The 24,896-nt window shown below is 50.1% G+C and overlaps 10 protein-coding genes and 2 non-coding genes across 12 annotated transcripts; 6 read left to right on the forward strand and 6 right to left on the reverse strand.

The window, feature by feature from the left end:
- Nucleotides 1-336: 336 nt before the first annotated feature.
- Nucleotides 337-1,125, reverse strand: YALI1_E22859g (uncharacterized protein; the record flags this gene model as incomplete). The annotated part of the gene is made up of 1 exon (XM_504131.3): nucleotides 337-1,125. The coding sequence occupies one exon, from the start codon at nucleotides 1,123-1,125 to the stop codon at nucleotides 337-339; it is 789 nt and encodes a 262-aa protein (XP_504131.3).
- A 623-nt stretch (nucleotides 1,126-1,748) lies between these two features.
- Nucleotides 1,749-2,633, forward strand: YALI1_E22865g (uncharacterized protein; the record flags this gene model as incomplete). The annotated part of the gene is made up of 1 exon (XM_504132.2): nucleotides 1,749-2,633. One exon carries the CDS (start codon nucleotides 1,749-1,751, stop codon nucleotides 2,631-2,633), a length of 885 nt encoding a protein of 294 aa, XP_504132.2.
- Nucleotides 2,634-2,781: 148 nt separating this feature from the next.
- YALI1_E22877r lies at nucleotides 2,782-2,870 on the reverse strand. The gene has a single exon. It is a non-coding gene; the product is annotated as a tRNA-Arg (tRNA).
- A 739-nt stretch (nucleotides 2,871-3,609) lies between these two features.
- YALI1_E22884g (uncharacterized protein) lies at nucleotides 3,610-4,134 on the forward strand (the record flags this gene model as incomplete). The annotated part of the gene is made up of 1 exon (XM_504133.3): nucleotides 3,610-4,134. The coding sequence occupies one exon, from the start codon at nucleotides 3,610-3,612 to the stop codon at nucleotides 4,132-4,134; it is 525 nt and encodes a 174-aa protein (XP_504133.2).
- Nucleotides 4,135-4,176: 42 nt separating this feature from the next.
- On the reverse strand, nucleotides 4,177-5,379 carry YALI1_E22902g (uncharacterized protein; the record flags this gene model as incomplete). Its single annotated transcript, XM_504134.3, has 1 exon — nucleotides 4,177-5,379. The coding sequence occupies one exon, from the start codon at nucleotides 5,377-5,379 to the stop codon at nucleotides 4,177-4,179; it is 1,203 nt and encodes a 400-aa protein (XP_504134.3).
- A 279-nt stretch (nucleotides 5,380-5,658) lies between these two features.
- On the reverse strand, nucleotides 5,659-5,781 carry YALI1_E22906r. Its single transcript, XR_002432137.3, has one exon. It is a non-coding gene; the product is annotated as a 5S ribosomal RNA (ribosomal RNA).
- A 1,474-nt stretch (nucleotides 5,782-7,255) lies between these two features.
- Nucleotides 7,256-9,211, forward strand: YALI1_E22921g (uncharacterized protein; the record flags this gene model as incomplete). Its single annotated transcript, XM_504135.2, has 1 exon — nucleotides 7,256-9,211. One exon carries the CDS (start codon nucleotides 7,256-7,258, stop codon nucleotides 9,209-9,211), a length of 1,956 nt encoding a protein of 651 aa, XP_504135.1.
- Nucleotides 9,212-11,339: 2,128 nt separating this feature from the next.
- YALI1_E22961g (uncharacterized protein) lies at nucleotides 11,340-12,092 on the forward strand (the record flags this gene model as incomplete). The annotated part of the gene is made up of 1 exon (XM_504136.3): nucleotides 11,340-12,092. One exon carries the CDS (start codon nucleotides 11,340-11,342, stop codon nucleotides 12,090-12,092), a length of 753 nt encoding a protein of 250 aa, XP_504136.2.
- A 637-nt stretch (nucleotides 12,093-12,729) lies between these two features.
- YALI1_E22988g (uncharacterized protein) lies at nucleotides 12,730-13,962 on the reverse strand (the record flags this gene model as incomplete). Its single annotated transcript, XM_504137.3, has 1 exon — nucleotides 12,730-13,962. One exon carries the CDS (start codon nucleotides 13,960-13,962, stop codon nucleotides 12,730-12,732), a length of 1,233 nt encoding a protein of 410 aa, XP_504137.3.
- A 1,072-nt stretch (nucleotides 13,963-15,034) lies between these two features.
- On the reverse strand, nucleotides 15,035-16,588 carry YALI1_E23014g (uncharacterized protein; the record flags this gene model as incomplete). Its single annotated transcript, XM_504138.3, has 1 exon — nucleotides 15,035-16,588. The coding sequence occupies one exon, from the start codon at nucleotides 16,586-16,588 to the stop codon at nucleotides 15,035-15,037; it is 1,554 nt and encodes a 517-aa protein (XP_504138.3).
- Nucleotides 16,589-18,979: 2,391 nt separating this feature from the next.
- Nucleotides 18,980-20,065, forward strand: YALI1_E23038g (uncharacterized protein; the record flags this gene model as incomplete). The annotated part of the gene is made up of 1 exon (XM_504139.3): nucleotides 18,980-20,065. One exon carries the CDS (start codon nucleotides 18,980-18,982, stop codon nucleotides 20,063-20,065), a length of 1,086 nt encoding a protein of 361 aa, XP_504139.2.
- Nucleotides 20,066-22,001: 1,936 nt separating this feature from the next.
- On the forward strand, nucleotides 22,002-24,632 carry YALI1_E23068g (uncharacterized protein; the record flags this gene model as incomplete). The annotated part of the gene is made up of 1 exon (XM_504140.3): nucleotides 22,002-24,632. One exon carries the CDS (start codon nucleotides 22,002-22,004, stop codon nucleotides 24,630-24,632), a length of 2,631 nt encoding a protein of 876 aa, XP_504140.1.
- Nucleotides 24,633-24,896: the final 264 nt, after the last annotated feature.

A 24,896-nucleotide genomic window follows, 5' to 3' on the forward strand; every position in this document is an offset into this window, starting at 1 on the left:
TTTATTTATACCCTCTTTGTCTAACGACCGCACTCTCCGCATTCTTCTATTTATATACATGGCTGGACCATCTCTAATGTCATTCATTCTTTGTTGCTCACTAATTAGTACAAGTAAACAGCCGTAGTCGTATACTGAACAATGTCGTATTCTATACGGCTCTACGACACATGGTTGACTCACAATCTGTAGCTACAGTCGCACTTGTTGTATAGACGATACCGGAAGTGCAATACGTTCTCCATTCCCCACTCCAAATGTGTCTAATTCTATTAATTCCCTGTTGAAAGGTATAGTACAGTTAGTAGTTGATTTCCGAGGCATTCCTGATACCCATCACTCCACCTTCCTCCACTTTTCGGCCAGCTCCTCGGAGCCCTCTCGGGGTCGGACAATGCCGGCACGTACCTCGTTTTCTAGAATCACCTCCAAAGACGCATTGTCCATTGAATCGGTCTGGATCTTTTCATGGGCAATCCAGCCTCCCACCCCCTCCTCGCCCAAGTCTCCATCGGGCTCCATCTCCTCCGCGTGCGTCTCCAGGGCAGGTTGAAGCTGTCCCATGTCGTTATCAGAGTCTGAAGGATCTGGATGGAGAGCTGCACAGGTAGAAAGAGAAGCAAACAGAGTGTCAATCAGAGTGTCCGGTTGAGTGGAGATAATCACCTCACTGAACGACTCCTGGCTTTCGCCCGCAAAAGGACCGACTAAACTCAATGGCGAGTCTTCGAGCTGTAGATAGATCTGCTGGTGGCCGTCAGATCCCTGTTGTGTGGCATGGAGTAAAATTTTCTGGTACGGAATGTTGACACCCGAAGAGGTCTGCGCGAACCACAGAGTCACATGACTGGTCAGCACGTAGATCTTTCCCTGCTGGTACGCCGTCTGGTCTCCCTTTCCATCTTCTGATAGCAGTTGGACATTGACAGTTCCTTCAAAGTAGCAGACGACATTGTCTTCCAGCGAGAAAGACGCCGGGGTGGACGACTGGTGTTCTGCGAGCGCCACGTAGTCCTCCCGCGTGAGATCGTGGTCGATGGTGCTGTATTCCATGTGCTGGCTGGTAGTTGGCACGGTCGAAATTCTGGTGATGTTCTGACCAAGGAGGTCTCCCACGTGGTGCATAAACCAGGTGCCAATTTTAAAAAAAAATAGATCAAACCACGTGATTTAGACCGGCTAAAGCAGGTCCTCTTGGTGTTGGGGTTCTGTTTTGTTGAGGGAACTCTTGTATCGTCGTTTGAGTCAAAAAAAACCAGCTTTTTTCCCTCGTCGTTGGCCACTCAGATTTCGAGATTAGTCATCGAAGGTCGAATATGAAACTTTGCAGTCAAGTTGGCAGGGTACAGAAAAAGTGGTGCTAAACGGATGGTAGTGATTAGCAATTTGGACAGGGTGGTTTAGTGGTGGGGAGTAACTTTCTGCCCGAAAACCAGCTCGTAATCTCTCTTAGAAGCTGCTTTATGAACACTCCCTCGTTTTGTTAGATGCTCAACCTGGTATCACATGACTTGAGCTAATCAGATAACTTTCTTCTGTAGTCTTAGTCAGTGTTCAGCCTGCATAATTACCAAGCATAGACATTCGTCACCCCTCATATATCAACCCTGAAACGACCCCGAGCCAGATCTTTAACGGTGGAATATCACTTTTCAACAACCGCCAAACCGATTTACAACCTCCACTTTTCGGTATCACCTGCAGAAAACACGAGATCAACACAGATAAGCCCTTGACACACATCCAGCATGGCTCAAATGTACTCTACCGCCACCCAGTCTTCTCCGTCGCTGGCTGGAGTCAAGAACATCGTCTTGGTTCTGTCTGGTAAGGGAGGAGTCGGCAAGTCCTCAGTCACGACACAGCTGGCTCTCACGCTAGCAGCACAAGGGAAAAAGGTCGGAGTGCTGGACATTGATCTTACAGGACCTTCCATTCCTCGGTTCTTTGGAATGGAAGACAAACAGGTCTACCAGTCGTCGGCAGGCTGGGTTCCAGTCTACACCGACGCCTCCAGGAATCTATGTCTCATGTCCCTCGGCTTCTTGTTGAGCTCTAGAGGAGACTCTGTTGTTTGGAGAGGTCCCAGAAAGACAGCCATGATTCGACAGTTCATCCGAGACGTGGTTTGGGGAGAACTGGATTACCTACTCATTGATACCCCTCCCGGAACGTCAGATGAACACATTTCTATTGCCGAAGAGCTCAGATTCTGCGACCAGATTCTGGGAGCAGTGATTGTCACGACTCCCCAGGGTGTAGCACTGGCAGATGTGCGAAAGGAGCTGTCTTTCTGTAAGAAGATTGGCTTCCCTATTCTTGGAATCATCGAGAACATGAGTGGATATGTCTGTCCTCATTGTTCCGAGTGCCAGAACATCTTCTCCAAGGGAGGAGGAGAGAACCTGGCTAAGCAGTACGAGTGCAAGTTTCTGGGCACGGTCCCCATCGACCCCAAGTTTGTTCTCATGGTGGAGAACGCCAAAGGTGGACTCCAGGAGATTTACGGTGAGACCGACATGGCCAAGATCTTTGCAGGTATCTGTGATAAAGCCTTCAGTGAAGAAAATGAGGAGGAAGCCAAAGAGACGGCCGAAGAGGAAAAGTCCAGAGCAGCCACGAACGGGCAATAACCAGTGTATGTAATATATAACGAATTACGATTGATGAACAACAGAAAGAAGGAGAGAAAAAAAAAATCGTGATACTGCGCTGTAACAAGCATCAACGCGACCACGTTCCTGTTCATTGAAAAGTTAGTAACAAAACACTGACAAAAAGAGAGGACGACAGGACTCGAACCCGCAGCCTTTGGAGGACGTCGTTCAGAAGAACCGAAATCCAATGCGCTACCATTACGCCACGTCCTCAGGGACTTGTTAGTAAAAAAAGCGTTGGAGCTATATATTTTTAAAAATGTCTTATTTCCCGGGAAATGTGTTCAATTGTTATTTTGAGATATTCAAAAGATCCATTAATGCTCCATATTCTATTGAACCTACTTTTTAGCTCAGTCTGACTGTCTTTAATCGGTTTCGGGGAAGTCTAAACATTTCGAACTTGTGGTTGCTTCGCAAGATGATGGATGACGTCTGTAAAACCTTTCTTGTGAGCATTGAAGTGACTTGATGTTATAATTAAGGCCTCAATCATTGCTACTTTCAAGTCCCCTTCTTTACTGTCTCATTGTTTGTATGATATACTCAATGTCGTATTCAGCTCGAATCTCTATAACACCAGATTTCTGCGCTCCACCAGACAAAAATCTATCTTAGTCATACTCGTAGTAGCAAAGACTGTAAACCTCTCTATTATTACTATTGATTAAAGCCATATATCTTGCGCCTTAAAACTACATCGTCCCACACTCTCAACACCTCCACGGAGCCCCTCTGCATACTCAGATAGGCAGTTATAATAGTCAAGTTCCGCACGAAGAGAGCATGTCCTTGGACTTTTTGTTCTATACTTGCCTTATACAGATGTACACAGTATGGTTCCACGGGCTTTGGTATCTTCGGCTTTAACACCTTCTCAGCTGAGTTGGAGAGAAGGATTATATATAGATGTGAGGAAGACCATGTCTTGGATGTAACTCCACCGACGACAATGATCAAACAACTTCTTTACATTTCTCTCATCTCAACCTTGGCTCTTGCCGGTACCCCTCCCGTGGCCTGTGGCTCCTCAACTCCTTCTTTGAGCTACACTCTTGGTCTGCTTCTTCCTGGAGCTAGTCAGTCTCAGACGCTTCAGATCCGAAGGGACCAAATCGTCTACGGTCTTAGTCAAGGATTTTCCGACTTTGAGGTGACTTTTTCTGGCAACTTTGTCAACGTCATTTCTCCTGGTTTCAACAACGAGCCCCGAGAACTATACTCTGAATGCGACGGAAAACTTCTAGTCAGTGATGTTGCTGCCCCTACTGTCTCCCAGGACGGACGAAAAGGGACCTGGACTTTTGTTGGCGAAGGAAACCAGCTGACTGTTCAGAACAACGGCGAGAGCATCTTCTACAGCTGCCCCAACCCCAATGAACCTATCCGGGGTGGTCAACAGGTCTATGCCAAAACTGGTGACTCGTTTGCGTGTCCTAACCCTGCTGTTGGCACTCTGGTGGCGATGAAAAAGTAGTCATATGGGCTTGTATTATTACATAGGTCGTTACAATAAATATTAGAGAAACCCTCTGAGTCTCTGCTCGGCAGACATTTTCTTCTTGGGCGAGCCCTTGAGGAAGTCTGCGATTCCTCGGAAAGAAAAGGAGGATTTGATGGTAGCAGCACGCGAAACCGTAGACGCAGAGTCTGCCTCCATGAGAGGCAACTGTCCGGAGTTGAGACTTTGCATACTCTGAATGCTCTGCATTGAAACCATGCGTCTAGGAGCTCGAGTGGTGGCCACAGCCTCTTCAAACAGCGTCTGAGGCTCGATGGGACTCATGGTAGTAGACACATTGCTGGTGGAAGACATGAGCGACATCATTGGCCGAGGGTAGAGAGAGGGGTATGTTTTGGTGTTGAGAGCACGTCTGTTGTCTCGCAGAGATCGTAGAGACTCACGTGATTCACGTGATTGGCTGCTGGCAGGACGCAGGAACTCACGTGACGACTGTTTTGATAGCGGCGGTCGGTCTGAAGAGGTCGAGTCGCGTGATCGGACTGTTTGTAGCGATCTCTCTTGCAGTTTTGAAAGTGGTACCTGGGAAGAGATTGAGTCTGTGCTTTTGTTTGGGTCACGCGAGGGGTATGGATGGTTAGTTATGTCTTGTTGTTGGTCTCCTGGTGGAGAAGAAGGTGATGCAGAAGGGCCTCTGTCATTTGCTCTCATCCATTCATGTAGCACAGGGTAATGTTGTTTATGGGGGCTCTTTTCCAGGCCTAGACGCTCGTAAGAAGGTAGCTTTTCTTCGATCGAAAACAGGTGGTTGATGATCGAGTCCAAACGATGGTAGGTCTGTTCGCATTGTGTTGAAATGTTTTCCACCGACTTGAGGGTGTTCTTGGAGGTCCTGAACTGCTGGATGTTGATGTTGATCTGCGTGGACGTGTTGACCAAAAGCGAGTCAATTTCGCCCATTCGGCGAATCAGCTCGACCTGTGCCCTCTTCACCTCGTCCACCTCGCATGACAGATCATGCTGGTACTTTGCAGCAATGTGTTGCAGACAGTCGGTCACGTCCTGGGCCTCGGTTTCACATGTCGCCAGAATGGAGTTGTACTTGAACGACGAGACTGGCGGAAGTGGCTTTAAGACGCGTTTCTTGGCATCCATGGTGTTTGATCGCCCACTGGCCGCATTCGCGTTGACAATCACCAGGTTTTCCGGACGACTCGACATGGTGATGTGTGTGTACTGTTCGAAGCAGGGATGTGCCATATGCAGTGTGAGCTTGATAACCTCACATCGGGGTTAGGGAATAACGAGATGAAGGGAGTGAGAGTGTAGGGAGATTGTGGATAGCGTGATTGGGGACTGTCGTGTCTGTCGAACATGTGGCGATCGAAAAAATACGTAGAAGGCGTCTTTTCCCTAAGAGATATGCTGTTGAGGTAGCAATACATTTTACTTCAGTTAATGATTGATATTACTTGGCATAGAGTTAAGGTGGATCCTACCTTTTATTTGGGCAGAATTTTTGGAAAAAGATATAAAAAAGATTGCAGCACCCAGGATTCTCGTATGGTCTCCCCACTACACAATATAACTAGGCTCTCTGGTGGCTTGACTTATGGCTGATCGGACGGGAAGCCGTATTTTCACCAGGATATGGCCGCAACCATTGCGATATATTTTGTTTGGGCCATAATATTGGGCCAGATAGGTCACGTGCCGGGATTTTTATATGATCATATGTTGACGAATAGAGATGTTTCAGAGATTTGGATGATTTGACAAGTATATTTGGCCTGTGTTATTTAGATTGATAGAGCCGGATTCATGAAAACACCAATATTTCATTGCGTACAAGATTTTTCAAGAACCGCCTTGTCGATCTTTCCACATGACATATCTGGACTAATATTGAACATGTCATGTATATGATGGCTGCGTCGCTGTTCGCCCGTCTATCTTTCGATTATGTGATTGGCGGTGCGTCTCTCGAAACATATTCTGTCAGCATTCTCTTCCCTCGTCTGTATCACCACCCCATCTATCTGTTCTAACCTTTAGTTGGCTTGCACAAATGTTTAGTTGGCTTTCTCCAGGCTTTAGCTGACGCCTATTGCAAGCACAAGACTGTAGTTCGGAAACCTCATCCAAAGCCCATCCAAGGGCATCCACACACACCAGACAACCCCCAGCCCTTCACTAAATGGCCCACATCCTGGCAATTACTAAGCAACCCCTCTTCAACCTCTTCAACACCCCTCATACGGCTCTTCACACAAGGTTGCATGACGTCACGCAACTTTTTCCGGATCACCGGATAAACAACAAGGTGGGTCGTTTTTTGGAGGTTGATGAGCTCAAGGGTTACGTAAGCGGTAAATGCCGCTATGGAGTCACGTTACCACATGAAATAGCCAGTCTGAAACCCTCAATTATCCCCCTTTGGCTCTTTCACACCCTTGTTCTTCGTCTGTCGTCTCCTCTGTCTCCCGTGGCCACGTCCAGTGCCGTATGCACATCAATTAGCCCGGCAAGAGGCTCTATAGAGGTACAATGAGGAGATCCAAGTGCCACCCAGAGGGCCTGGCGCCGCACACTAGGAGTACAAACGACATGTAGCGAGTCCAGAAGTTCTCCAAAGCCTCTTAGCTAAGTTTCGAGGAGCTCAACAGACGTGTCAAGACCTGTTGTTTTGTCTTATATGGCCCCAACCATGCATAATATAGCAGGAAGGTAACAGGGAGTTGGAGTCTTTATCACGTGATCAAGGTGTGGTGGAGATATGGTGGCTGGGGTTCTGGGTTTCTGGCACCTATGTAACTCGTCTGGAGCCATCTCTTAAGGTCCTTGTCTTTCACAGCAATCTTTGGAGGTCTCCGTGGCTGTCTTTGATAACGCATCGGTAGCCGAAGCTAGGGATTTAGCATGCAGGCTATAGAGACGGCACTGGAGGGTATGAGATGGGGGAAAAGGGCAAATATACAATAAAATAGCATTTGGAGTTGATTTCCGTACTCTACACGCTCGCACCTACCCAGTAATACCGATTTTATGGCGTTTGTCAAGCCTCCAAATGGGTGAATAAAGTTCGAAACAATCGTCACGCTATATATCTCCCACCCCCCACCCCCACATTTTGTCAATGCTACGATTGCGACTTCCTCAGCTCTCGTTTCTCACCCGAACCCGTTCTTTCCACACCGACTTCACCATGACCGCTTCTTCCGGCGAAAAGCTGGCATTATTGAGACAGCTGATGGCCTCCAAGGGTCTGGGAGTGTACATCGTGCCCTCCGAAGACGCCCATCAGAGCGAGTACACCTCTGTGTGCGACCAGCGACGGGCCTACATTTCGGGCTTCACCGGATCGGCCGGAACCGCCGTTATCACCTCCGACACAGCTGCCCTGGCTACCGATGGACGGTACTTTCTGCAGGCAGACGAGCAGCTGGACAAGAAGTACTGGAACCTGCTCAAGCAGGGCGTAAAGGGCGTGCCCACATGGCAGGAGTACGCAATTGACTACGCTATCAAACACGGAGTCGACATTGGAGTCGATTCTCGTCTTGTCAGTGCTGTTGAGGCCGAGGATATCACCAAGAAGCTGGCTCTCAAGATCGAGGAGGCTGGAGTCCAGGCAGATGAGAAAAATGCTTCTTCAGTCAAACTCGTCGGCCTCCACGACAACCTCGTCGACGCCGTGTGGTCCAAGCTCGATACTCAGCCCTGTAGACCCGGAGATCCAGCTTTCCCTCTGGACGTGAAGTACACTGGCAAGCCCTTTGATCTGAAGCTGGAGGAGCTGCGAGTCAAGATGCGAGAGTCTGGCGGCTCTGCCATCATCATTTCTGCACTCGACGAGATTGCCTGGCTTCTCAACCTGCGAGGATCTGACATTCCCTACAACCCGGTCTTCTTTGGCTACGTCATTGTCACCCCCAACTACACCACTTTGTACTGTGACTCCAAGAAGATCACCGAGGCCTGCGAGAAGCACCTGGACGGTCTGATTGATCTCCGGCCCTATGACGATGTTTTCGCCGACTTCAAGAAGCTCGGAGAGGCTGCCCAGCACGACAAACTTGTGTTTGTGCCCAAGAACTCGTCCTGGGCTCTGGTCGAGTGTCTCGGCGGCTTCAAGAACGAAAACAAGACTTACACCCAAATAACTAGTCCCGTTCTCAAGGCCAAGGCTGTCAAGAACAAGACTGAGCAGGAGGGAGCCCGGGCAGCCCATCTCAAGGACGGAGCTGCTCTGTGCGAGTTCTTCTGCTGGTTGGAGGGTGTCTACGATGCCGGCAACCCCGACAAGCTGGACGAGGTGGACGCTGCATCCAAGCTGGTGGAATTCCGGGAGAAGCAGCCCAACTTTGTGGGTCTTTCGTTTGAGTCCATTTCTTCTGTGGGTCCCAACGCTGCCATCATCCACTACGCTCCCGAGAAGCCCAAGGCTGCCATTCTCGACCCATCCAAGGTATACTTGTCCGATACGGGCTCCCAGTTTCTTGAAGGAACCACAGACACCACTCGAACGTGGCACTTCGGCAGCCCCAGCGACGAGGAGCGAACCTCAAACACGTTGGTTCTCAAGGGCCACATTGCTCTGGCCGAGTCGGTGTTCCCCGAGGGCACCACCGGTTTTGCTCTCGACATTTTGGCCCGTCAGTTCCTGTGGAAGTACGGTCTGGACTACCGACACGGCACAGGCCACGGTATTGGCGCCTTCCTCAACGTGCACGAGGGCCCCTTCGGAATCGGCTTCCGACCCGCCTACAGAGACTTCCCCATGGAGATTGGAAATGTGGTGTCCAACGAGCCTGGTTACTACAAGGACGGCGAGTACGGTATTCGAATCGAGTCTGTTCTGATCTGCAAGGAAAAGAAGACCCAGGAAAACTTTGGAGGTAAGAAGTATCTGGGCTTTGAGACCATCACCCGGGTGCCTCTGTGCCACAAGCTGATTGACGTTTCTATGCTGGAGGACTCGGAGAAGAAGTGGGTCAACCACTACCACCAGGTTGTGCGGAACGAGGTTGGACCTCTGGTTGAGGGCGAGGTCAAGGAGTGGTTGCTCAAGGAGACTGCTCCTCTGGAGTAGACATGTCACTGTAATTATTCTGAATGCATAATGATTTACGAGCGTTGAGGTTGACTGTATGAACAATGGCATGCCGGTATAGGTGCTGGACACCAGAGACCACTAAAGGGCCCCACTGAGTGCTGTACTAGAGCTTTAGAACAGTTTCTGGTCTTCCTGGAGTGCACTGAGGCTGAAGAGAGATACAAGTACATACGGCATGTAACTGTGATGGGATGAGGACTATAAGAAGGAAGCAGTACCGTGCACGACTTGAATTGATGGGCGTCGAGCTTTTATTCTGGCTGTTCTAGAAGTGTGATAGCGATGATGGGCACGTTCAAGCGTTAATTACAGATTCTTTCCCGACAAAGAACGGGTCCCTGTCGGAAGCTACTGCCAAAACCACGGTGAAGTATGGGACACCAAAGGGAGCCTTTCGGAGGAAAAAGCAATAACTATTCCGGAAGTCCGCCAACTCCAAGATCGGGTATTATATATTGAGAGCTGAGATGAAGGGCTCAACATGTCCTCTTAGTTATGGACGCTGGTAACATGTCTTGAGATGTGCTTCTATTGCTGCTACTTTTCTAGACAGTACATACAATGCAAGTAGGAGCACTCGCAAAAACGGTCAATCTGGTAAGTGACCGACGTGGTACCGAGGCTGATACGATATACTGCCCTGGAAACAGCTTGTACTCGTACTGGCACATGTAACAACTGTAGCAGTTAAAGCAACAAGCTAATCACTCAAGGCATATTATAGATCTATCACTCAGGACACCTTATAGATCATTCTCTTCATCAGATCTATCACTTCATCTTATAGATCTACCAAAGATAACGATTCACAAACCACGCTCTACAATTAGGAATCCTACTCCGCACCCCCGCCCAACGCCAACAGGATCCGATTCCATTCCAGAAGTGGTCTTTCTAAAGCCGGTCGATTGTGCGGCTCAGATAAAGTTGATGTTCATGGTTTCTTTTTCATATCTGCTGATTCTCAGACTTTGCCCTGGAGATCAGACATGGCAACTATGTGTGTATGTATGTACATACGATGATAATACCAACACAGGGTAGGATGACTCTTGGCGAATCGATGGCGAGATGTTAATCAGCAGACTCGGATAAGGCAACCTTTTCTCCTCCAGTATCATTTTTCTATCCGTATTCGGACTTGTACGATACTCCTGCTACCTGCTAGTGGTTTTGATCATGTACATTTTGATCCATGTTGATGCCCTGGATTCAGAACCCTAACGCCAGATTACGCACAATGGTACCTTGTGCTTACCCCAACATTTGCTCAGCCAATGGGCGTCCGTGTAATAAAAACCCGGTCAGCATATTACTAATCAAGTTTCCACAGCCTTCCATGGCATTCCAGCGCCAATATCGACGCAGATACACACTCTCAAGCTGGTTTTGCCAGTCGCCCGACCTTGCCGGTTAGTCTTCCTCGACTCTTTTAAGCCGCACAATGTTTGCACCGATGGTTACTGGCGGAGATCATGTGATGCATCAGGGGCAATGTGAGAGCAAGTCCCACCAGATTTATCGGCGCCGACAAGAGTTTTGGACCGCGGAAACCCGGAAATTTGCCCTGACCAAAGACTCAGGTCGGTGCTGCAACCACAAACACCCGATAATATCGTCCATATGGCTCACTCCGGAGACCCTTGCGGTCACAAGATAAACTGCCTGTTAACGAGAGTGCAGAGTCATTTCCGAAACCTTATTTTGGAAATATAACGGTTGCCTGATTGGCTGTCGGTGGGAAGCTTCGGGTGCGTAAAGGGGGGGATTTTGGGGGCAGAAAACCAGATTAGGGCTGTTTTGAGCTGCCTAGTAATATATGGACGTTTTTTCCATCTGCAAATTCCGCACAATTAAACCAGTTGCACACGTTTCCGTGGTTTATGACCATCTCATTACGTCACCAGTTATGGGGAACCTTATTGCCTCTCTTTCTGAACTCTAAACCCAGCCAATCACAGCTCGAACATATGTAAGCTTGGTGTCCCAACAGCAGCCCCGGGGCGGACCCGAAGTTATTTAACCTCCACACATTTTGATTTATAAGAGCAAAGGTTCCCTCCAACGCTACTAAGCCAACACAACAACACTACACACACAACATATGACAATGTCACTACGAAACAAATTGACGGTTGGAAAGCGATTCCTACAGACGGCGGAGCGGTCGACTCCTTCCATGACCCCGTTCATGCTCAACAACCCGAATGCGTACCATTCGTCCAAGAGCGACAACCAGGCCGAGAACAAGTCGTCTTCGTCTCAGCCCCAGGGATTCACATGGGCCCGTCACCAGCTGCCCCGTTTCGACGCCGCTTCCAAGTCGTCCAAGATCGAGACCCCCAAACCCTTTGCATTCAAATTCCCCAACACACAGGACAAGTCGTCGCGACCTGCCACCACTCCTTTTGCATTCCGACCTGCCGCCAAGACCAGCGCACCGGCCGCTGCTCCTACTAAGGCTGCTGCCCCCGCTGAAAAGGCTGCTGCTCCCGCCCCCGCTCCCAAGCGAACCCGAAAGTTGCGACCCCGAAAGGCCGTCATCACTCTTTCGCCCACAGCTGTCAAGCACCTCAAGGACCTCCTTGACCAGCCCGAGCCAAAGCTCATTCGAATTGGCGTAAGAAACCGAGGATGTTCCGGACTCACCTACCACATTGACTACGTGGACAAGCCCGCCAAGTTTGACGAGGAGGTTGTCCAGGACGGCGTGCGAGTGCTCATCGACTCCAAGGCCCTGTTTAGCATTATCGGATCCGAGATGGACTGGCTCGACGACAAGCTGTCTTCGCGGTTCATTTTCCGAAACCCCAACTCCAAGGGAGAGTGTGGATGTGGCGAGTCCTTCATGGTTTAAGAAGGATGATCGTTCAGAGGAGACGGATACAAAGATAAGACGAGACAATGCTCAAACGAGTACCCTGCATTATTTATAGCATAATATTATATTAGATATCAACATTAGTACGAGTGGAAGTATCGTTGTCGATAGGTTCTTTCCTCTAATGGGTGCCTAAATGCTCCTCACGAGCAGAAGATGAGAGATGAACACGTTCAGCGCGTTCGTGTCTTACAAAGTGTGTATTTACGCACGCGCGTTGTAGCTGAAGACTGTGGACGTCTAAGTAAGTCCAAGTACATGTACTCGTACTTGACTCTTCTATACAGACGGTTATTGCTACGCTTACACTTATATCGTAGTCGTGGATAGAGTCGTCTGAAGCAATTTTGTAGGCTCATAGAAAGGTCTAGTCGTTTGTGGTCTCATTACATCAACTACCGGTTGAGGAGATGATTGGAAATACAATTACAAGCAATACTCGTATTATGATACCAATGGCTCTCTACCTCATGATAGCAAGCCATGGCATGCTGTACACAGCCAATATGGGTACTGTATATGGATACAGCTGCAACACTTTAGAACATTGCCGAGTTCAGAGACATCTCTTGTACACGTCCAGCTCGCACGTACAGTATCATGCAATATATTCCTATAGCACACCTCCAGGGGTACCTACGACGACGCCTGTCTGTTTCATGCCCTCGATATGGCGTAGCATGAAGACGGGCTGTTTTCCGGCGTCTTGCAGCTCTTTGAAAATGATGAGCGGTTTTTCCTCAAGCCCCAGAAGCCGTTCCTGGTCTCCATAGCACACCAGCAGCGCATACTGCTTCCAGTCGCCGTTGATCTTGTATCGTCGTAGAGCTGCCGGCAGCACCTTGTAGCAGGGGTCGTCTAGCGTCACTCGGAACGACTTGAACGGTTCTGTCGCCAGAGTGCTGGTGGACTGGCTGCTGTTAGAAACCGGTTGGCTGGTGCTGGTGGGTTGTGCGTTGGTGCTGCTTGGCTGGGCCCCAGGCGAAACCAAGGATGTGTTGGAGAAGTTGACTTGTGACGATGCGGCAGACCCGCTCTGGTAGGGATGGGAGAAGTGTAGGGTGGTAGAGCCCCCCGGCGTAACTACGGGAGTGGCAGCCACCGAGGAGTCTGAGGGAGACAATAACGACTTGACTGAGCCGAGATAGAGATTCGGCCGTTTCTGTTCCGAGGGTCCAGAAGTTCCGGAGGAGCTCGCTGTTGCTGCAGACTCGGGTTCCAGAGTTGTGGGCGACTTCTGGGCACTCTTGTTGTTCAACTTGCTCAGCTTCCGGGCTATAGAAGGGCCCGGGTTGTTGGCCCCGGAACCTGGCTCTTTGGCGGCTGTATTTGGAGCAGCAGCGTCATTGGGGGTTCCTGGCGAATGTAAGTAATGGGCATGGATGGGGTTGGTTCCATCAGGAGTGGGCAGCGGTTTGCTTTCCTTGACAAACTTGAACAGAGGAAGCAGGTCTTCTCTGATCTTGTTAAAAGAGTCAATGAGCTTCTTGAGCTCCTGCTCCACGTGGTACACGCGCTCATCTCGGATCTCAAAGCTCTTGAACAGCCGGTTGTAGTCGTCTATATCGGTGGTTTTGATGGATGGAGGAACGTAGCCCCCGGCGTCTCCGTCGCCATCCTTGTCGTATGTGCCTCCCTCCTTCTCCTTCAACTGGTATATGCTTTTGAGAATGAGCACTCTGTGACCGATTTTCGTCACGCCAATGTCGCTGATATCATCGTGGTCGAGGTGAACCAGCACGTCGCCGGTGATGTTGTTGTCAATGAACGACTTTGAGTATTGCGGGAACCCCAGCGAAGATATCCACTGGCCCACCTGGTCCGTGTTCCACGCCTGTGATAGCATGACGGCTTGCGCAAAGTGTGTATGGCTGTCTGGCTCTGTGTAAATGAGCTCGATGTGTATTGCCCAGCTCTCTGGCTCTGTCGCAACTTCTGTCGTATGGTTCTGTAGAAAGGCTCTGTACAAGCTCTGTACAAGCTGTAATGTAGTACTACCGCACTTGTATCTGGAATGTTGCTGCGCGGGTTGCGAAATATGATGCCGCTCGCTTCAAGTCGACGGTGCAGTTGCTGATACCAAATTCTCGTCCGAGTCCGAAACTCCCTCGTTATCTGGTGTTCACTGGATTGCCAAATATCTGACACTCGACGGAATCGCACCAGGGTGCTGTAATTAAACTTCCATGAGATACTCCCCCAAGCCCTTCTTTTTTGGGACCGGCCTAAAGTCAATTGATCAGACAAAAATATATATACCGAAAGACGCTGCAGTGCTAACAGACCTAATCCACGTACCAACAGACAGACACGGCATATTGCCCCTCGCCCATCTTGCGTCCGTCACGTGACCAGCTCCGACCCCCGGCTAGCCCCGGCTAGCCCCGGCTATCATGCATATATACTCCCTATCGGCCGTCTCCCCGCACTCCCACCACTGCTCGATGTAGATCCAGAAAATCACTCGTTAGAGTTCCTCCACGCGTTCGGTAGGCGGTCGGATATGTAACCAGTGGAATTTACACGAGGCGCGTAAAGGGAGTGTGTGCGAGAGCGCGTTTGCAGGCGGTCGGCAGTAACAGAGAAATCCCGTGGTATCGTAGCGACATTGATACATTCCTGTAGCACACTCATTAGTCTGTACTTGATGTACACTTGACTTCAACACACCACTCCGCAAGTATACCCTCGTGTCGATGAGGGACTGGAAAAGTTGTATCCTACTTGTACAAGTTGTAGCTTGAGGTACACAAGTACTTCTGCTCATACTCGTACCTGTAGCCCTGCCAGATCTCAATGGCAGTATGAATATCTAAGTATGCATTAAAATAAATAACTGTATAAATAAAGAGTATAAATAGTGATGGTATGAAGGTACTCGAAAGTTGTCGTTGTTGTTGATGATACCGGCTTGACGGCTATGTGATTACAGCCCTTCGTCCTCTGATACGCTTAAACACCCGCGCTAACTCAGACTCTTGCTGCTCACTGGTTTGCTCGGGCTGGCCGTTGAGTCCGGCCTGAACCCCCTCCAGCGTCCGGATGGACCCGGACTTGAACCGCTCCACGTGTTCCAATAGCTCTGAATGAGACTCAGACCGCGACAATTGATGATTGTGGAAAGCCACCGGAGGCGAAAGCGGAGTCCGGGGAGACAAAGGAGTGGCATCTGTTCCTGTGTTTGTGCCCGGCGTCAACGGGTTTCCGGGAGATAGCACCTCCCTACCTGGAGACATGGGCAACGGCTGAGGCTGTTGTTTGGGCGTGGAGGGAGAAGCAGACGGCCCTTGCGGTTCTTGGCCCAAGGGAGAAGAAGGAGGTGAAGGCAGCGACTTGTGGGGCGTCGAAGGAACAGATCTCACTGGCGCCTTGTAGGCTGACACAGGAGTAGCAACGGTTTTCACAGGAGTGGACTTGAGGCTGTCCCGAAGCTGTGAAGGGGGAGTTGAAGGAGTCGAGGCCTGGGTACCACCTGGAGATGTGGTGCGTCTCATCCCCGAAAGAGGAGACAGCTGTGCGGGTGAAGACACTCTCATAGCTGAAGACTCTTTCAGAGGTGTCTTTGGAATGTTCATGGGTGTCATGCCGAGGGCCGATACAGGTTCTTGGGTGGGAGACGTGCGATGAGCTAATGACTGAGAGACGGGATGAGGTGAGACACGTTGAGGTGGTACGCTTTGAGGCGTCTTGGGCGCATGTGTCCTGGGAACATTGTCACGTGTTGAGGAGGGAGTTGTGGGAGTTGTGGGAGTGTGGTCTTGGGTGCACAAAGTCCTTGGAGTCGGTTTAGGAGTCTTTGGATCTGGCTTAGGGGTCACTTGCCTAGTTGGCGGTGTTTTTGCAGCCTCTCCAGAGTCGGGAGATGAGTTGTTCTCCAAGTCACCCTCCAGCTCAACAATTCGCGACTCCTCGAGCGGGCCCCCGAGATATCGCTCCGTGACACGTTCGAGGACATTTTCCAAATCCACTTCCAAGATACTCTCAATGTCGTGATCAGACACGTGTTCCCAGTCCTGCTCCCCGCGTTCCGGCCCCTCTGTGTCGTAGTTGGCCAGAACGGGAGGTCTGTCTTCAGGCAGGTTGAGAACCCGCTTGAGTTCTCTGATGCGCGCCTCGGCCTCGAGCGTGAGTCCCGACGACGCGCGCATGCCATGGGGGTCGTATTGGGGCTCTTGTTGTGTTGGTTGTTCCTCGGATCTAATCAGTCGGTACAGGCTCCATCTCCACAGCCCTGAAACGTGTCTGGACAGCCGGGCGTGCACCGGCGACGGACAGATGGAAGACAAGGGTCGAGAGCGGGAGACTATCAAATGTTGTGAGGCGGCGGCTGGAGCTTGTGAGGGGTCGTCTGGAGCCGCGGAGTCAAGTGGAGATCCGTGTCTTGTGGTCGCACTTGCCACCCTCGATCTCCACCCTTCAAACTGCAAGGAGGGGAGTTCCCCATGGAAACGAAGCAGTTGTGTAGCTACCATGGACAGATGCTGACAACCCTCCAAGTTAGCAATAGACGTGTATGTGTGTGGTTCTCCTTATTAGGTGGTGGGACACAGACGTGTACGTGCACGTTCACACTACATGTCCAAAAAAAGGGCCCGCCGCAGAATTAGAGCCACTCTAGGTTTCGAACTGCTGGAACATGCAGAAGCTCGTCTGCCCCCGTAGATCTGATAAGGGCGAGTGGGGGAGTGGTGAAAAGCACACCATGGGGCTATTTGGGGCAGTTACACTCGGAAATATGGGGCTGTGATCGCGGACCATCACGTGTCTTTGGTTTTATTTGTCACCTTTCCCATTTACTCCACGGTTTGACCCGCTCCAACTGCCGTCCAAATTCCAGACTCTATGTCCATTCCATCTATCGTACATTAGATGAAACCTTCCCAAACGGGAACTCTACATTCCAGCCAGCCTTACGAGGGAGCTGACAGACCCGTTAATGGCGACTTGTTGGGCACAAAAGGCTCTTCTGTCCCACATGGCTGCTCCAACAACGTCTTGGAGACCAATAATCAGCCGCCAAAAGCCCGTCATCCATCAAAAGTCGGACGATCCAAAACTCCCAAAATAGCTCTGTTTCCAGCCGAGTCAAAAAGAGTTGGCCGATTCGACCTGTGACTTGCGGATACGAGAATGCAAGTGCGAGCATGGCCATAGTTGGCACTGTTAGTAAGCCAAGAGAGAGAGAAAAACACGAGCTCGGTGGGAAATTCGAATCACGTGACCTAGACGGTTTCTTCTCCTGGCTTGTTCAGCCCGGTTGTGCTTCCATCCATTCGAGGTGCCGGCGGCACAATGGAGTGTTTGTTCGTATGTACATCGACATGGCGTTCAAATAGGGGCGACGACAGCAGGGAGATAATATTTACACCCCGAGAAACCAAAATTAGTTCCGGAATGCCCGGAATGTCCGAAAAAGCCGTCTAACGAGTCTAGCGCGAAAAGTACCGTCTTTCCCAGCTTCCACGAGGAGAACACCATGTGAATGGGGACAAGCTTGATGTTGAGGTGAGAGGTAGTGTCTAGAGGAGGCGAATGGGACTTGTGATTACGGCGAAAAAGGCGATTAAACAGCTGTACAAGTATTGAGATTATCTTCTATATAGCCCCTGGAAGCTGTTCATTCCTACAGTATGAAAACGTATGTTTCTCGTGAAGCAGGGTGTACAGCGAGTTAGTCCACTGCTGTTATCAACAGTTTTATGGTACGATATCGGTAAGAGTACGAGTAGCCACCGGCGCAGTACATACTGTGCAGTACATATACAGAGTACACCTCAGAGTACATCTGGTTATTCGGGCGGTTTAGGGAGGTTACTTCTGGTTTTATGCCAACAAAAGAATCCGAGTATAGTAACAGCTTGATGCCTATAAGGTCAAGTAAAATAGGACTATGTAGTAGAAAATGTACATAAGTGATGAGATAAATGTAGCAACAATCGAATTCTGCCATTAAGACGAGCAAATCAAGACTCTCGCCATCTTTTTATCCCAAAAGTAGACCAAATTAGAAGTGTCATGTTCCGATGGAGCAACTCCTCAGCATTGAACTTGCCCCTTACTTGTACAACATACCCACACCATCACAACTCACCCACACAAAACTGACATCACAATACACGGTCAACGTTTAACAACCACATCAACTGATTCACGTGACCGCCCATCATGCCCACGCCACGTGATGCTTTCTTTCTGCTCTCATTTCCACCATCTGACCTCCGCCACTTTTGGTGAGCTAATTTTGAGGGTTTGAAAATTCTTCAGCCACGTTTGTAGGTCGTTCGGCGTTCCTATTGGTCGAAACCTTAATTCCAAAACGGAAATGTGGCGAGTTTCGGGACAGGTGCATGATTTGAGGCTAATAGAGTTGGGGACATGTGGCTGGAGAATGGGGAGGGGAAATTGGAGACACTATCGGACATTGTTGGAGCAGTGGATCGGAACCGATATGAGTCTGACGCTGAGATTTCGCCCATCCTACCAACATACGTCACGTAGTATTCTTCCTTGTTGGCCGCCGTGTGGTGGTGCATAATCTGAATGTTGTGCGAGCAAATAGCAGGGTTTGGGTGCATTAAATAAGTGTGTGGTGAAGGTTAAAGAAGCGTACGACCTTTATTAGGTGTGTTTGGAGATGAGGGCTTCTCTTTCTGTCATTCAGTGGACACCAACGATAGCTACGAGACGATAAACCGCGTGTTTGACGAGCTGAGACACGATAGAAACATCACGCACCTACACAATCACCTACACCTACACCGACAGCACCAGCAGCAGACAGCAAACGATAGTAGGGAAAACACTAGCCTTTTTGCCACAGTATCGTGTGACCTATACAAGTCAGTGGTCACCCTTATCACGACATGAACCGAATCAAAGCACCTGGTGGGGCGCCCAATATCCACACGCACTTTGTGCTTCTTCGATCCCGAGCTTTTTCTTCCACACAAAAATGCATGGACTATCCTGCGCACGACAACCCCTCGCCCTACGAGATCTTTGGCATGGGCCCGCACAATCTCAACCAAAAGGCCCTCAAGCGCGAGTACTACATTCTGGCGAAAAAATACCATCCCGACTCCAATGGTTCGAGTGAAGAAACCGCAGATTTGACCAAGGAGATCAAAGATGCGCGGTTCCGAAAGATCTCCAATGCCTACGAGATTCTCAAAAACCCCAGTAGACGACACGCCTACGACAGATTTGGCCAGGGCTGGGAGGGAGCTCGTCCGGGGCCCTACGGTCAAGATGGCGCCACTTCGAACCTGTACAACCAGGCCTCCACCGCTACAGCTGGCCATGGACCTCGGTACTCGACCCAATCGGACGGGTTCTGGGGCGCCTCGGGATGGCAGGACTATGAGGATTTGCGTAACCACAGCAGCAAGGCAAAACAAAACGAGAACACGACCCTCATCGGCATGGCTTTGGTCGTGGTCGCGGTGGTAGTTACTTACTTGCAGATCAAACGAATCATCGACGTGATGGAGGACCAATATTTCCGAGTTAAGGAGCAGAACAAGAAGCTGGAAGACTCGCTGTTCTGGGCCCGAAACAATTACGGATTTGCACAGGGCAAGGACGACCGAGTATCTCGGTTCCTGGTCATGCGACGAAACTCGCTGGCCGAGGAAGGAGACTACATGGAGGCCCAGCTGAGTGAAGACAACTGGCGACGGCGAAAGATTGCCGAAAAGCGAGCCAAGCAAGCAGAAGCGGCAGCGGCAGCAGCATCCAACGGTGAAGAAGTGCATGGCAAGCTGGATGCTACTCCCGAGCCTCCGGTCCGTCCCCCTCCCACTGCTCTCGAGGTGGCGAATGCCTTTTCCAAGTCTGAGCTCATTTCCAAGGCCGTTTCTCTGACCACCAAGGATCAGGTGGTCTCCACAACGTCGGCTGTTTTTACAGATTCACTTCTGACGTCCATCCAGGGTGTGGATAAAGAGTAGATGGTGGACATGGAGGCGAGAACGGAAAGCCATTTTGACACGATATAATGAATGCATATTTATTTCTGACTAAGATAAAGTGGCAATGGAGAGCGGAAAACGTAGCGTTTCAGCGTGCGTTCAAGTGTGTAGCTGGTTGGTCATTCATCTCGACTCTCACCAATATGGAAGATTGCTCGGCTCCGTCATTGCATGTTCCGAATAGCGTATGTGCAGTAGGAGTACGGTCCCGATCGTTGGGTTCTTTCTTGTAAGACGACTGGAGTGTGTGTTTGTGGCATCAGTAGTCTGAGCTTCTACAAGTCGCTGAGACCGGCCTCGCAGTTGCACTGTTGCCGCGAAACGCATGGTGGTGTCTACAAGGTGCATTGGCATCTGAACACTTAACGGCCATATCTGCCAAGCCCCCAACGGTTGTACCCATGGCCCGATAATGCCTGATAACGAGCTAGCCGCCTTGGCAGGGGAACTTGCTACTGTAGGCTCCACTGCACGGCACTATCTCTTTGTCACAACGGAGACACAAACGGCGTCAAGAGAGACACATACTAGAAAGGTTTTGCTAGTTTGGTGCTAATGAGGATGAAGAGGACAAGTACAAGTAGCTGACGGCGGTGTTGTGTGGTGGAGCCAGGTGCTGTAGTGTAAGAGAAGGCCTTTCTCCAAGAGTCTCAAAACTAGTCCACTAACATCTTCAATTCTTACCGGTCCTTGCGTAGACATGGTAGACTTGCGAAACGAATCTTTTCGCTTAGGATATCTTCATATGAATGGTCAACATCTCTCAAACAAGGTACGAGAGTGTGTAATGTACTAAATAGGACATGAACCATCGACATGAAGTACCAATGTCTGTTATAGGCGGATCATAACCCAGGTAACATACCCCAGAGACGGATCTCACCGTCTAGACGCCGTGCCGATCAAGCCACATTTGAGCCTTGCCAGTGGGGTGTCCCAAACCGGTTGACTTGACATACCCTTGTGTTACTAAGACTAAGACTGCATGGCATGGCACGGCACTGATGGGCTGTAAGACTCCAGAAAACCGGTGTGCGAGACCGGGCGCTCGAAACGTTTGTTTTTTTCGGAGCTCGTACGTTTCTTTGTGTCTCCAAGCGAGCCAGCCACGGTCCCTAGACTCAGGTGAGGCTTATCTAGGTTTACGGCTGAAGAGGGCCTATCTGGTGGGCGTTGGAGGTTAAGGCGTGGCCAGGGAAGTCCAGAGACCGTTCATGTGGATGATGAAACATGCTGGGTGTCGAGGAGGTTTTTGCATGCAACACAAACACGTCTGAAATTGAAGTATATATCAATATATGCCCAAAACACCCCACATTGGCTTATCTTCTTGGTTATCAAATGAAACTCATGGATACTTTAGTGTCTACCTTGAGTTTGAGCTGGGTTAGATTGTGGAGACCGAACCTAGTTGCAGAGAGGAGTTGTCATCGGGGCAAGGGGGGAATATCGAAATCCGACTGTTTTCATTCTCCACCAAACGATCAAGAAATCCAGGTGTATTGGCACATGATCGCCAAGTCTCGCTTACATGCTGGTCCGTTGCTTGGCGGCTTGGCACCTCCTCATTCACGTCTAGAGTTTAAACTCCACGACCCGCAGTTGACTGCTTGTAATCACCAACGATACAAATCTGAGACACGGTCGACTTTATGAAGATATCAGCGCACAAAGAAAACCACACAAGACCGCTGTCTGCTCCTTGTTTGTTGCTGGAGGGGACCCTTGGCGTGCATCGAGCCGTGCAGTGGATGCTGAAGCTTGCAGTTGCAAACAAAGAAAACCCGCCTTCTCCGGAACCTGCTACCTAGGGGACTTGTAGTCGGATATTATTTCCATGTCAATCAGGGTGATCTCTGAAGACTTATAACCTGAAGTCTGTCCTTCTTGTGTGGTTCAACTCCAGTCTCCCACAATGACAGACATCAAGCCTGTGGACCTCGACACCAAGGAGTATGACATTGACACGGCCGATGTGCGGGAAATCACCCTGCACACCGAGGAATGGATTGCGCAGAAGCTGCTGATTCCTCCCTCGGACGTTGACGGCACCTACCCTCGAAGTGTGACCGTCATCTCCCAGGCGTTTGAGAACATGAGCGAGGCCGAGGCCATTGCCATTGTCAAAAAGGCCTGGGATCAACACAGTTCCGACGCCAACTTAACCGCCGAACACAAGGATGTGTTGCAGCACCTGATCGAGATGATAGGAGAAGGCAAAGAGGGCGAAGATGAATCTGTGCCTCCTGAGGATCTCGAAGAGCTCAAGTACCAGGCCTGTCTGTTCCATCACTGGTCTCCCTACCAGCAGGTCCGATCCGTGACTACTCCCTTTGACGACCAAGACGAAGAGTGCGAGACTTTTCGATGCTACGTTATTGGTATCATCTGGGTCGGTATTGCTGCCTTTGTCAACCAGTTCTTCAGTCCTCGTCAGCCCCCCATCCAGCTGACTGTGGCAGTTATCCAGTTGCTTCTGTACCCCTCGGGTCGTCTGTGGCAGTTCATTTTCCCAGATTGGGGCTTCAAAGTCCGAGGAGTTCGATACAGTCTAAATCCCGGCCCGTGGACCCAGAAAGAACAGCTTCTGGCCACGCTCATGGCCTCTGTCGCCAATGTGCCTCCCTATATTGACTACAACATCTTTGTGCAGTATCTGCCCAAGTTCTACAATCAGCCCTTTGCCCTCAACTTTGGCTATATGGTAATGATGATGCTGACGACACAGTTTATGGGCTTTGGCATGGTTGGATTCCTGCGAAAGCTCGCCGTATACCCTGCCAAGGCCATGTGGCCCACCCTGCTACCTACTCTGGCCGTCAACAAGGCTCTACTTGCCCCCAACCGAAAGGAGAAGATCAACGGCTGGACTATGACTCGATACACCTTCTTTCTGCTGGTGTCTGCCATTGCCTTCATCCAATTCTGGGTGCCCAACTACCTGTTCCAGGCCATTTCCACCTTCAACTGGATGACCTGGATTGCGCCAAACAATGTAGTTCTGGCCGCCATCACCGGAGGCGCCTCTGGTCTGGGCTTCAACCCCATTTCTTCGTTTGACTGGAACCAGTTCACCGCGGCGGTTTTCCCGGTAATGTTCATGCCAATCTCATCGCTCGTTCTGGGAGTCTCAGGCATGTTTGTCGCCGGCTTCATCATCCTGGCTGTCTGGTACACCAACACCCAGTACGCCGGCTACCTTCCCATCAACTCTGCAGACGTGTTTGACAACACTGGTCTTCCTTTCAACGTGTCTCGAATTCTGACCAACAACGAGTTTGACGAGGCCAAGTACCGGGCCTACTCGCCTCCCTACTACGCCGCAGCCAACCTGGTGGTCTATGGAGCCTTCTTTGCTGTCTACCCCATGTCTTTCTTCTACACGGTCATAATGGAGTGGGAGATCATGAAGGTCAGTCTGCGAGACCTGTACGACGGCTTCAAACACTGGAAACGGTCTAATTACTACGGGTTCGACGACTACTTCAGCCGAACCATGTCCAAGTACGCCGAAGTGCCCCAATGGTGGTACATGGTGATTCTGCTCATCACCTTTGGCATGTCCATTGCTCTGATTGAGCACTGGAACACCAAGGCCACCGTGTGGATGCTGGTGGTGGTCATGCTCATCAACTTTGTCTGTCTATTCCCCTTTACCATCGTCATGTCCTACACGGGTATCCAATTCACTCTTAACGTGCTGGTGGAGCTCATTGTGGGCTACGCTCTGCCCGGTAAGGGTATTGCCATGATGATTCTCAAGGCCTTTTCTGTACAGATCCAGATCCAGTGCCAAAACTTCCTGACAGACCAGAAGGTGGGCCACTACGGAAAACTACCTCCCAGATCAATGTTCCGAGTCCAAATGCTGGCCACTATTGTCGCTGGTCTGGTTACCCTCGGAGTCATGCAATTCCAGCTCAATGATGTTGAACACATGTGTGACGTGAAGTACCAGACTTCTCATGAAAAGTTCACCTGTCCGTCGGAAACCGTCTTCTTCTCCGCCTCCGTCATTTGGGCTGTGGTGGGACCCAAAAAGATCTTCGACTCCCAGTACCCCATTCTGCGATGGTGTTTCCTCATTGGCTTTGGAATCGCCCTGCTGTTTGTCTTCCTCCAGAAGTTCGTGCCTAGAATGCTCAAGAAGCGATACCCCGACCGAGCCTCTGAGATTACCAAGTGGGAGGCCCGATTCAAGGAAGTTAACCCGTCCATCATCTGCTACGGCTTCCTCAACTACGCCCCATACAACCTGACCTACGTGTGGTCCGGAGTCTACCTGGCCTTCTTCTTCAACGTGTACATCCGAAAGCGGTTCCCCGGGTGGTGGGAAAAGTACACCTACGTCTTCTGCTCGGCCATGAACACCGGCATTGCCCTCAGTGCCATCATCATCTTCTTCGCGCTCCAATACACCAACGTCAACCTCACCTGGTGGGGCAACACGGTTTCATTTGCCGGTGTCGACGGAGCTGGCGGTGCAGGCATCGTCCCCATTCCAGACAAGGGCTTTTTCGGCCCAGACTCTGCTCATTATCCTTAGTAATTAGTAATTTAGTATTATGTGCTTGTAAAATCACGCCTAGCAAAGTAGAAAAAGTATCTAAGAGACGAGATGAAGATGAAGGGGGACAAGACCACAAATCAGAAGGGTTGAAAACAAGCCTTTATTTTATCCTACCTTGGTTAAATTTCCATATTTCTTCCCGTAGCCAGGATATCAGGATATCGTCAGTAGCAAAATTTCCCATTTTTTAACTATTTTTTATTTTTAATTATTACAGGGGCGTTCAATACATCATGTACT

Source organism: Yarrowia lipolytica, chromosome 1E (assembly GCF_001761485.1).
Source record: "Yarrowia lipolytica chromosome 1E, complete sequence".
In the NCBI taxonomy this organism is placed as follows: Eukaryota; Fungi; Ascomycota; class Dipodascomycetes; order Dipodascales; genus Yarrowia; species Yarrowia lipolytica.